The sequence below is a fragment of the Phytophthora cinnamomi genome, assembly GCF_018691715.1.
Source record: "Phytophthora cinnamomi strain GKB4 chromosome Unknown Contig0, whole genome shotgun sequence".
NCBI lineage: Eukaryota > Oomycota > Peronosporomycetes > Peronosporales > Peronosporaceae > Phytophthora > Phytophthora cinnamomi.
Genome location: NW_027150933.1, coordinates 3,598,354 through 3,611,313, shown reverse-complemented (window position 1 = coordinate 3,611,313; position 12,960 = coordinate 3,598,354). Strand labels below are relative to the sequence as shown.

The 12,960-nt window shown below is 51.2% G+C and overlaps 1 protein-coding gene across 1 annotated transcript; it reads left to right on the top strand.

Annotated features, from left to right (window-relative positions):
- Positions 1-2,566: 2,566 nt before the first annotated feature.
- On the top strand, positions 2,567-10,964 carry IUM83_02194 (serine/threonine-protein phosphatase 6 regulatory ankyrin repeat subunit B; the record flags this gene model as incomplete). Its single annotated transcript, XM_067926095.1, has 2 exons — positions 2,567-3,272; positions 9,187-10,964. 2 exons carry the CDS (start codon positions 2,567-2,569, stop codon positions 10,962-10,964), a joined length of 2,484 nt encoding a protein of 827 aa, XP_067800707.1.
- Positions 10,965-12,960: the final 1,996 nt, after the last annotated feature.

Below are 12,960 nucleotides of genomic sequence, written 5' to 3'. Positions count from 1 at the left end.
TGAGTGGCTTCCGTGTGCATCTCTTGGATGACAAACTGAGATTTGAATGCCGTCAGTTACGACTTTGCTGTTTGCAGGAAGGTCGCAAAGTCGTAAGACTTACGACTTTGCCGAGAAAAACTCGTCAAAGTCTATACACCTACCCCAAAGTAGACCGTCTACGACCATGCAAAGGTGAAGGTACACATGAAAGTCGTAACTTACGACTTCCACTTTGCGGTTCGGGGCCCCAAATCTTGGGAACCAAGGGGTTAAGTTGGTGGTGCAGGTCTCTTAGACCGATCTCAAGGTAAATTTGGCGAGCTCTCCGTAGACTGATATCAAGATTATGTTGGTGCAAGTCTCTCGGTACGACTTTAGCAATCACTGCTATCGGAGAATGACCAACGTCGTATCGGAGATTCACCATCACTCCTCGATAATGTCAGTCTATAGGACTTACAGTTCGACCTCAGCCAATCAGCGCTATCGGAGAATGACCAACGTCGTATCGGAGATTCACCATCACTCCTTAGTAGCGAGTCCTCCAACCAACTTTCAACCAAACTCCATCTCATCTCAACTGACTTTTTCACGCCAGAAAACGTTTACAGAACACAACTCAAACGATAAAAGTTCAAGACTCGTTGCCAACAGTCGACCCAAGTAAAGATCTTCAACCACGAACCACCGCGCAGCGGGGCTGTTTCGTAAATAACTACGCGCTTGTGGGATGATGCATTTTTTATCATGATACAACGGACCATCGGTTCGAGCAAAAATCGACTGTTATCAAACTGCTTTTGAATGATGGCGCGTATATTGACTTCCTCGACAACGATAACTACACCCCGCTTCGATCGGCTGCGTGGAATGGGAACATCGCTGTGGTTAAATTATTGTTGGATCAAGGCGCTTCGGTTGACTTGACCAAGAACGATGATTGGACTCCGCTAATGAGCGCTTCGGAATACGGCCACACAGATGTCGTATCGGTGCTTCTAAGCAATGGTGCATCGGTCAATAAGCAGAGCGGTCGCGGGCTGACTGCTCTTCATATTGCTTGCATCAATGGAAGGTCGAAGTGGCTCGAGTTCTTCTTAACCATGGTGCGCTGATGAATTTGGTTGATGTCGAAGGCAACAGCGCGCTGAAATGTGCTGCTGAGAATGGCCACACAGCTGTGGTGAAACTGCTGATAGAACGCGGAGCATCTACGAAGCTGGTAAACAAAGCTGGCCTAACTGCGCTCAAGAGAGCCGACGAAAAGGGGCACAAGGAGGTTGTCACGGTTCTACGAGAGCAGCCCAAGACGAAGTGGTTGTCATGCGTTCGAGTGAGGCTTCTTGGCATGTTTCGACTGTAGATGAGTTGTTGGTGGAGAAAGTGTCATGGATCCGTTTGTAGCTTTACAGATCATAGGTAGGTCTCGCTGATCTAATAGAGCGATGAGGTATTACAACGAAATGACAAAAAGTCTCCACGCTGCTTAAAAGCCGCAAAGTGATCACCGACAAAGACGAACCACCAAATGAAGCTTATACGTGCGTCCCAGTTCACAGAAAACTGAGGCTTCGATCGAGGAGGGTCGTTATGGCGTAAAAGTGCTATGGTTTGCGAGTGAGAGGTCCAAAAAAGTTGCATTTGGCTATGATTCCAAGATCGACTGAACCCATTCCCTCGATAGCCTGATAGCAGTCAGACCTTACCGGTAGTTTGAGATAACATTGCATACACCTATAAAACAAGTACGATTGTTTTTCGTTGCACAACGAATATGCGCAGTCATATGCATCACCAACATGCACCGAAAAACAGACTTGCGCTCAAGGACCATGACAACGTAGACTTCAAAACGATTTGTTCTTGAAAATGCGACCCCAAACAAGTAACCGTTTGCGACGGATGCGATGAGTTAATGGAACGCGAAGTTTGATGACAGAAAACTCCAACATACGATAAAATCTTTAATTCGTAACACGTTGTTCTGCAATGAAACTAAAGCGCGGACGCAATACAAGCATAAACGTTTTACCTCAGCAAGAAACGAAACCTGTTCCGCAATGCACCAACTCTTTCAAGAAACTGACGAAGGACCCTCAAGTCACGCAAGTTACTGCCACTCTGGAAAACCCAACATCAATGCAACGAAAGGCGCCGCGAATCAGCTTGGCCTCCGCACACCCCGCGCAAGCCAGCAAGCTGGAAGACGCCTTTATGGCCTTGCAGTTGTAATTGGGTTCACGGGGTTGTGTTTGTTTCTGCTCGTGGTGGTGATCGGCGCTGCTATAATATAACGCCATATTACCGTGTTTCACCTCGCACGGTGAAGTCATCCACCCATCATCAAATAAAACCCACCATAAAACCCATCTGGTTTTTTTATCCATCTGAAAATCGACCCACCCTCTCGTGATCATCACTCTCTCCTCCATTGCGCACTCCCTCCTCCCTGCAGCGCTCCTCCGCCCCGCTGACCGCCGCCAGACGCCCCGCTGACCGCCGCCAGACGCCCGCACGCCTCCATGGGTTCGCCGCAGCGTCACGTTCCACCCTCCCGCTCCTCAAGCCGCTCCCAGACACAGCAATGGGCGCCGTCCGCAAGCGCAGCGCGTTGCAGCTCGCAGCCATTTCTGGCCACCTGCAGACTGTGAAGCTGGTGGATGGCAGCGGCGACGCTGCGCTGACGACGCTGTTTGTGGCAGCGAAGACTGGACATGCTGACGTGGTGAAGCTGCTGATGAAGCGCGGAGCGTCGGCTGTCGCTGCGGACGAGGCAGGCTGGACAGCGGCGACGAAGGCTGCGGAGCTGGGGTATCGAGCTGTGGGATACTCCGACATCGCCCAGCTCTTAGTGAATCGAGGCGCTAATGTGAACGGCCGGTTGCCCAGTGGGGGTACTGCTCTGCTCACTGCTGTGTGGCACAAGCGCGTGGCCGTGGTGCGGATTCTTTTGGACAATGGGGCGGATCTCGATTTATGTGGAGACTTCCAGAATTGGCCGCCGCTTAATGCAGCGTACTTGAGCGGCTACACTGACTTTGTGCAGCTTATTTACGAGCGCGTTCCTGACGACACAGATTATCCAACTGAGCACCAAGCTCCTATCACTCCGCCTCGGAAGAAAACTGCTACGAACAATAGCGTGGACCAAAAGTACCGTAACGGCGACACGGCTTTGCGAATTGCATGCGAGCGAGGGCAGTTGAAAGTGGTTGAGCGTCTGTTGATGAGCACCGAAGCCGTCAATATGGTGGACAGCAAGGGTTGGACTCCTCTGCATAGCGCTGCAAGTAACGGCCATGTTCAGGTTGTTGCCGCACTATTGACGAAAGGAGCGAGTGTCAACAAAAAACTGCCCAATGGAAAATGCGCACTTCAACTGGCTTGTGGAGAGGGTCACGTCGTGGTTGTGAAGGTCCTGCTCGAGAATGGGGCTTCAGTTCAATTAAAGGACAAAAACGGGTTGGATGCGCTGACTACCGCCGCCAGAAATGGACACGCTGATGTGGTGAAGCTGCTCTTGCGAAAAGGAGCGTTCAACAACTTCGATCTGGAAAGTCCAGTTTTGCTTACGGAGGCATTGAAAAACGGTCTGACGAATATTGTAGAGGTGCTACTGGAGGAAGTATCAAATGTAAACGGCTTGCTTCCAAGCAAACGCACACCGCTTCACGTTGCGAGCGAGAACGGTCACATTGATATTGTCAAAGTGCTTTTGAAATTTGGCGCAACAATTGACATCATAGACAGATTTGGTGGTACTCCCCTGATGACTGCAGCGAAGAGCGGACAGACTGCTGTCGTGAAGTTTCTTCTGGAGAGAGGCGCGTTCGTAGATTTCGCCGCTAGGGACGGTAAGACTGCGCTTATGGAAGCATCGATTAATAATCATCTTGAAGTGATAAGCCTGCTTCTGGAGAAAGGTGCAAGAATTGACATGGAGAATCAGGCCGGAGAGACGGCTTTGATCCTTGCGTGTGCTGCGGGGCACATGTGTGCAGCTGATCTGCTTTTCAAAAACAGCGCCTCCATCAATGGCGGGTACAATGGCAATCTGCTGATAGAACCAGCTCTACAGGGAAATTTTGGCATGGTGAAGATTCTGCTGGAGAGAGGAGTGTATGTGGATAGCACGGACAATTCTGGATGGAGTGTGTTGATGTGTGCAGCGGACAACGGTCATTCCAACGTTGTGGAGCTGCTCCTGAAGCACGGCGCAGATATTGAGTATCGAGAAGAAAACGGTATGACTGCCTTGCACCGCGCGTGCTACATGGGGCACATCGATGCTGCGAATACTCTCATTAAAAACAGCGCACCTATAAACTTGGCTGATAGTAATCGCAGCTACCCCTTGATGGAAGCGATCGGTCAACCCGAGATCATGAGACTCCTTCTCGAAAATGGTGCGTCAATCGATGTGACTGACAACAACGGGGATACGCCGCTTATACGGGCTGCTACGGAGGACAATGTTGATGATGTGAGAGTTCTTCTTCAGTTCGGCGCGAATGCTGACTTGACCAACGACAGCGGCTGTACTGCTTTGATGAGCGCTTGCAATGAGGGCCACAGTGAAGTGGTAACTGCCCTCTTAAAAAGTGGAGCGGAGATTGACAAACAACACCCCGATGGAAAAACCGCTTTGCATTTCGCTTGTGACGAAGACCATCTCGACATTGTGAAAATCCTTGTCGATGCAGGTGCAGACATCGATTTAGGTGAAGGAGAGGAAGGCAACACCGCACTAATGCTTGCGGCGGCATATGGGAATGTTGGAATAGTGAGGTTTCTTCTAAACTCTGGCGCATCCATAAACGCCACAAACGACGATGGGTACACTCCCGTCATGCTAGCCGCAGAATCCGGGTATGTATGTCAGTACAGTGTCCGAGCTCATAAAACACGGTGCTACCCTCAACAACCAGCTTCCGGATGACAAGAGTGAACTTTACCTCGCTTGTGAAAACGGCCACCTCGGCGTGGCCAAAGTCCTCGTCAAGCGTGGAGCATCTATTGAGTTGACAGATCAGGAAGGGGAAAATGCGCTATCAGCTGCGACCGAAAATGGACACAAAAACGTGGTGAAGTTTCTGTCGACCATAAGCAGTGATCCAAGTTATAGGCGTGGTGGTGCAAGGGACACGGACAAAGGAATAACGCTGCGAACGGCATGTAAGCGAGGTGATGTGCGGCTGGTCAAGCGTTTATTGGAAAGTTCACAAGTTGGTACTGTATTGAACAGTGCAAACTGGACGCCTCTCATAACCGCATCTGGCGAGGGCCGCACAAACGTTGTGAAGCTTCTGCTTCAAGAGGGGGCGGACATCAACGAGCAGCTACACGGCGCTACACGTGGCAAGTAAGGAAGGACATCTCGATGTTGTGAAAGTTCTGGTCGAGAATGGTGCATCTCTTGACTTGACTAAAGAAGACGGTGATAGTCCGCTGGCATGTGCAGCAGAGGACGAACAACTCAGTGCGGTGAGGCTACTGTTGGAGACGGGGGCGTCCATCGATTCGACAGTTCTCCACATTGCGGCGGCGTATGGTCGGATCAAAGTTGTACGATTACTTGTTGACGGTGGTGCAATGGTGGATTGTTTGGACGACGAAGGTAAAAGTCCATTGCTTGTTGCAGCTAAGGGTGGACATACGTCGGTGGCGAAGCTTCTGTTGGAAAAAGGAGCATCTCCTGATCTGGCTGACAACGACGGTTGGACCGCGCTGAGGTATGCAGTTTTTAATGGAGATTTGAGCTCGGTGAAAGTCCTTCTGAGTAAGAATTGCAGTTTGAGCTTTCAGCAAGCGGATGACGGCTTAACAGCTCTACATCTCGCGTGTCAAATTGACAGCCTCAAGCTCGTGAAGTTGCTACTTGCCAATGGGGCATTAATGGAAGTAGTTGACAACGACGGAGACACCCCATTCCTAGCTGCAGCTAGATGTAATCAGATTCAAGTGATGAGACTTCTGATGGAAAGGGAGCGAATTCAAACGTGGCGAATCATGAAGGGTGGACCGCACTGATGTATGCGGCAATGGAGGAAGATCCGAGCGCTGCCAAGATGCTTGTCAGTAAGGGTTGCGACGTTAATGTGCGGACTCCGGACGGGTTAACTGCTCTTCATATCGCGTCTGAGCATGGAAATGTCAAAACTATAAGGTCACTTGTTGATAATAGCGTAACAGTGGAGTCGGTGGCGCCAATGGAGATAGCTCGCTAATATGTGCAGCAAGGGGAATCAAACCGATGTGATACGGTTACTGCTTGAAAAAGCAGCATCCATCGATTCGACCAGCGATGAGGGTTGGACGGCTCTTATGGCAGCTTCAGAAAAAGGACACACTGATGCTGTCAAGCAATTGTTGGAGAAAGGAGCAAACCTTGATAAGCAACGGTCGGATGGGTCGACTGCTCTACACATCGCTGCTGAAGGTGGACACGACACTGTTTTAAAACATCTATTGAAGGGTGGTGCAGCGGTTGATATTGCCGGCAGAAGTGGAGGTTCTGCGTTGAATTGTGCTGCCGAAAACGGGCATGTCTCTGTTTCCAGGCTGCTTATCGATTTTGGTGCGTCCATTGACTTTACGAATTGTGATGGCTGGACTCCTCTTCATGGTGCTTCAGCAAATGGCCACGCAGAGTGGTAACTCTGTTGCTAAAGCAGCACGTACGGCGCTTGGATAGCATGACCGGCGCAAAAGAACACATTGATGAAGCTAAAATTTCTGCCACCAACTGCGCATTTTCCGATCAGGCGGACAACGATGGAGACACCCCGTTAATATGCGCGGCCTCAAACGGCCATGTCACTGTGATAAAACTTCTTCTTCAGAACGGTGCGGACATTAACTTAACGAACAACAATGGCGAGTCAGCTGTGATGTGCGCTTCGAAAGAATGCCACGGCACGGTGGTTGCTATGCTGATGAACCGAGGCGCCCGCGTTGAAGCGCACCAGTCTCTTCATGAAACTACTCGAGAAAATCATCACGACGATACAACAAATCACGATGAACTAAAGGTATTTGCCTGCGTGGACAATGACGACCAAGAAAATGCGCTGTTTGCTACGAGTGAAAATGAAGACGCAAAAACTGCTCATGATTTAGCTACAGATTGCATTGGTGATGGTGCAATGAGTCTGAATGGAGTCGTAACGCTACGAACAGCTTGCAAACGAGGCGATGTGCAGCTTGTCAACCGTCTCCTGATAGATTTGCAAAGTGGCAATATTCATATATCTTACCTAACAGTGAAGACTGGACGCCTCTCATAACCACATCGGCTGAAGGCCACGCGGACATGGTAAAGCTTCTGTTGGAAAAGGGGTTTGACATCAACGAGCAGCTAAGTGACGGCAGCACTGCTCTACAGCTGGCAAGTAAGGAAGGGCACATCAACGTCATAAAAATCCTGGCTGATAATGGGGCATCCATCGACTTACTGACGAAGACGGAGATAGCCCGCTGACATATGCAGCAGGTCACGGTCAGATCGACGTGGTGACGTTACTGTTGGAGAAAGGAGTGTTTATTGATTTGGCTACCAACGACGGCTGGACTGCGCTTATGGCAGCTTCCCAATACGACCACGACGATATCGTCAGACTGTTACTGCAGAAAGGAGCAAGTGTGGATAAACCCCGACCCGATGGCTCAGCCGCGCTCCATACTGCTGCGCGATTTGGTCGTGTCGAAGTAGTGCGATTACTCCTCGACAATGGAGCAGCGATGGACCTTTCGGATGATGAAGGTAATACTCCGTTGCTGGTTGCAGCTGAAGAAGGGCATACATCAGTGGTGAAACTTCTGCTGGAGAAGGGGGCATATCCGGATTTGCCCAATAGTAAGGGGTGGACTGCTCTGATGAGTGCTTCAGAGCGTGACCATGACGAAGTAGCATTCTTGTTGCTTGATGAGGGGGCGTTTGTAGACATGGAAAGTCACAATGGCGAGACTGCTTTGTTGTTGGCGAGTCGGTCGGGGCACCTTGATGTGGTGGGAATTCTCATTAATCATAGCGCAACAATCGATCTACCTGACCGGGATGGCAATTCGTCATTAGCTCGAGCGGCAGAAAATGGACACGTAGCTGTCATGAAGCTGTCGCTAGAATACGGGGCGTCTCAAGACCTCGCGAATAAGGCTGGCTACACTTCTATCATGCTTGCTGCTCAGAACGGACACGATAACGCAGTAATTCTGCTTCTAGGAAGGAGTGCCGACGTTAACAAACAACTTCCAAACGGCAACGAGGCGCTTCAACTTGCGTGCATGCGCGGGCACCAAAACATTGGCTGGATGCTTTTAGAGAGCGGAGCAAACGTCGGTCCGAACGGCATGGACGAGGCCAGCGAACTGTCAGCAGCAACGGAAAAGGGGGAGCCCAATTTGGTCATGCTTCTTTTGCAGAATGGTGCCCCCATCGACTCGGTTAACGATATGGGCTGGGCACCTCTTATCGTCGCAGCTCGGAATGGAAACGCTGAGGCTACAGTCGTTTTGCTGGACAATGGGGCGTGTGTTGAGAAAGAAGACCCAAAAGGCATGACTGCTCTTACAATCGCATGCGAACTTGGGCACGAGTTTGTTGCCGAGATACTCGTGGAGCGTGGCGCCAACATCGATGCAAAGGACCATGGTGGTAGCAGCCCACTTAAATTCGCGGCAACATTTGGGCATACCAGTATCATGAGTCTGCTTTTTGGCGAATGGTGCGTCTATCGAGGCTGCGAGCAATATTGGATGGACGCCACTGATGAGTGCTGCAGGAACTGGTCAGACCGACGCGGCGAAATTGCTCCTCGATAACGGGGCCAAGCTCTAGACAAAGAACTCGACCGGCATGACCGCTCTTACAATCGCAAGTAGCAAGCTTGCTGCTTGAGCGTGGTGCTGTGATCGACGCAGCTGATGCGGGTGGTAGCACCCCACTGAAGTTCGCGGCGTCTTTCGGCCGCAAAGCAGTTGTGAACCTTCTTCTAAGAAAGGGTGCTTCGGTCCAAGCTCAAAGCCATAAGGGCTGGACACCGATGATGAGCGCAGCATGAACAGGTCATGCTGACGTGGTCGCGGTACTTCTTGATAATGGAGCAACTCTTGAAACGCAGAACTCGGTCGGCATGACAGCGTTCGCAATCGCATGTCAACAAGACCGTCCAAGCGTGGCAAAGGTGCTTCTGGAACGTGGCGCAGTGGTCGATACGGCAGATACGAACGGTAACAGCCCGCTGAAGACCGCGGCCAAGCAAAGAAACATGGCAATCCTGCAGCTGCTGGTGGAGAACAATGCGAATATCGAGTCTGTAAACGACTCGGGGTTAACACCACTGATGAGTGCTGCCTTTAGCGGTCATACAGGTGTGGTGACGGTGCTGCTGGAGCGCGGTGCCAGTTTTGACGCGACTGACAATAGCGGTAACACCCCGCTGAAGATCGCAGCCAAGCAAGGGCACGCAGACGTGGTGAAACTGCTGCTGAAGCAAGGCGCAAATATTGGGTCTACCACTGATGCGGGATGGTCAGCGCTCATGAGTGCTTCGCACGCAGGCGTGGTGACGATGCTGGCTGACTACGGAGCCAGTCTCGAGATGAAGAACTCGAATGGAATGACAGCGCTCGCGATATCGTGCCAGCAAGACCGTTCGGATGTGGTAAAAGCGCTCCTTGACCGCGGTGCAGTTATCGATGCAGCAGACAAGAACGGCAATACCCCACTCAAAATCGCGGTTAAACGTGGCCACACGGATGTAGTGAAGCTGCTGCTGGAAAATAACGCCACTATCGAATTGTCCAACGACGCTGGGTTGACACCGCTGATGAGTGCTGCATTCAATGGTCTCGTTGGCGTGGCAACGATGCTGATCAGCCGTGGTGCCAGTCTTGACGCCGTAGACAACGATGGTAATACCCCGTTGAAGATCGCAGCCAAGCATGGCCACACTGAAATGGTGAAATTACTACTGGAACACGGTGCCAATGCGGAAACGACGACCGATGCCGGGTGGACACCGCTCATGAGTGCGTCGCACGGTGGTCATGTAGGTGTAGTGACAGTGCTATTAGACCACGGGGCTAGTCTTGAGATTCGAAATTCGGTCAGCATGACAGCGCCCACGATCTCGTGTCAGCAAGACCGTTTGGGTGTAGCAGAGGTGCTCCTGAAGCATGGCTCAGTGATTGACACGACAGACAACCACGGCAACACCCCGCTCAAAATCGCGGCCAAGCACGGTCACATGGATGTCGTAAAGCTGCTGCTGAAGAATAACGCGAATACTGAGTTAGCAAACGACTCGGGGTTGACGCCACTAATGAGTGCTTCGCACGCTGGCCATGCTGGCATGGCGACCGTGCTGCTGGAGTACGGCGCCAATCTTGAGACTCGAACTTCCACCTGCTTAACAGCGCTCTCAATCGCGGGTCAGCAGGGACATCGAGGCGTGGCAGATCTTCTGCTAAAATACGGTGCAGCGATCGACGTGGCAAGCAAGAATGGCTTTACCCCGCTCAAATTTGCGATCATCCACGACCACGTGGACGCGGTCAAGCTGCTTCTCGAGAATGGTGCAAGTACCGAGGCGACGACCGCAAATGGGTTGACAGCCCTTATGAGTGCTGTGAAGAATGATCATGCAGCATGCGTGGCGGCACTGCTGAGTGGAGATGTGAATCCAGACGTCGCGCTTCGCAATGGGTTCACTGCGCTCCATCTAGCTGGTAAATACGGCTTTGTTGACTGCGCAAGAGCACTAGTGGAAAAAGGCGCCTGTGTGGATGCCAGGACCCAACGTGGCGAAACTCCACTCGTGACAGCTGCCAGACATTGTCACGCGGACGTGGCGCGGTTTCTTCTCGAGCATGGTGCGTCGGTCGACTTGGCCAATAACGCGGGGCTGACCGCGCGGCAGATCGCAAAGAAGAAAGGTCACAAGCAAGTCGAAGCTGTGCTACTGAAGAAAGGTGGTCGTTGAATCCAGTATTAGCGTGGGCCCACACCTGACCGAGGCGGTTAGTCCAGTTGGCAACCTGGACAGATTGTAGCTTTTATATTGTGTTCATAGTTCCAAGTGGTCAACAGCGCGTGCAGAGGATAAACTCTAGTAACGGTGTCCGTCTGCGCTGATCAAGGTATTCATCGAAGTTGAATTTTTCTCGGTTCTTGCGTTTTCACCAGTCCCCGATGCGAATCGTGCAGCGAGGCGATGAATGCAAGAAACTACATGCTTCGGCTTCAGGGTGAGCCTTCGAACAGCAGCGCCTCGAACAACACAGTGGTGGACCTGTAAATTCAAGATGACTGACTCACTCGCATCCACGATGTACAAACAGAGCACGCTAAATATCAGTTTGCCGCGTCTATAACCGTGACGATCTGGTCGAGACCTTCTTGAGCGTCTGTCAGCGAGCGACACCTCTGGGTTCAATTGCAGGAGATAGTTCGTGCGAGTGAGGAGGGATACGATGGCGCTGCTCAACTGCGCTTAGAACGAGGAGCACAAGGCGATAGACCGGGTCCGAAAGGGGTCACCGCGATGATTGCTGCATGCGGGTCGTACGAATGCGACCCAGTGGACGCTTCGCTTCGCGCAGCTACGGATACTTGTCAGATGCCTTGTGGAGCATAGCGTACTCATCGTAGAGCTTGCGGTACTTTTCGTACTTTTCTTCGTGCCTAGCTTGAAGAAATAGTAGGCATACATGGACGAGTAGTTTTCGCCGAGCCATTCCTTGAAAATCGTGTTGTGATATACTTCCTCCTTCAGCATTTCGCTTCTTCTAATGCCAGAGCCTGGTTGGTCAATATGGCTCACTGCACTCCAGGTGGGCTCTCTTCAAAGGCCGCGCCCAAGCCAATGGCACATCTTGTACCCCCCCCCCCCCCCCCTCCCCCCGACAGAATTGGAATCTGCAGCTGGTATCGGTTGCAAGGTTGGCTTATTCGCTTGCGCCTCCTAGATGGCAAGATTTGAAATCTCGAAGGCGGTGAGCATCTCACCCTAATGCAGCTTTCGTCTTTGACAGCGGCTCTTGTCTTTGATGGCTTGGTCTTTCGGTTGTGCAGCGCGGCACTTCTCGATCAGAGCCGCATCGTGAACAGTTTCAAATCGAGGTTATAGCCAACCACAGCCGCGTGGTTTGCTTTGGTTTGAAGCGTTTCTATTGGTTCGAACCACTTCGAACCAAACCTGGTAATTTTGGTTTGGTTTATTCTATTATGCCGTGCCATGGGAACGTAAGCCTACCCAAAACAGCAGGCTACTGAGTAGATTATTGTATAGCCAAATGCGAATACCGCATCGACTCTGTCCTACAGTAAGCGAAGTTTTGTCCTAAGCGAATTTTTATTTTAGCCAATGAAAACGATGCATTGACACCACATGTCTGTTGTTAAAATTCCATGTTGACCAGCTAATTATAGTCTGCCACCAGCCATTCGGTCTCAGTGTTCAAAGTGCTATGGGTAGACCACGCACCACAGGAACCGGCAAAAAGCCAAAGCGCTACACCCGCATTGCAGTCGTCTATACGCACAAGCGCCGCCTTCTCGAATTCCTGGCTGCTGGCTATTCTGTAAACGAAGCTATTGCACACTTCTACCCAAATTGCAGCGAGTCTTGGGTTGCGGAAAGTTGGAACGACCTTAGTGCGGAGACGATTGTTAGCGGGTTTGCGAACGCAGATCTGCTAGGCGACACGCGCAGGGTAGAGTCTCCAGTTGAGTCTCTGGGCATTGACCACATTACAGATCTTTTGGCTCAGTTAGATGACTTTGGCGCTGTAGGCAAACAGGTTTGTAGTGATGATGATTATTCCAGTAGCTCCGACGATGAGTTTTTCTAGATGCACAATACAACACATTCCTTTGATGAGACTTAATTGCGAAGGTAACCAAGCGAGCTTGGACACGTAGCTCAATTGGTAAAGAGCACCGCAATTTTATGCCCCGCCGTATCCATACTTTTTGAT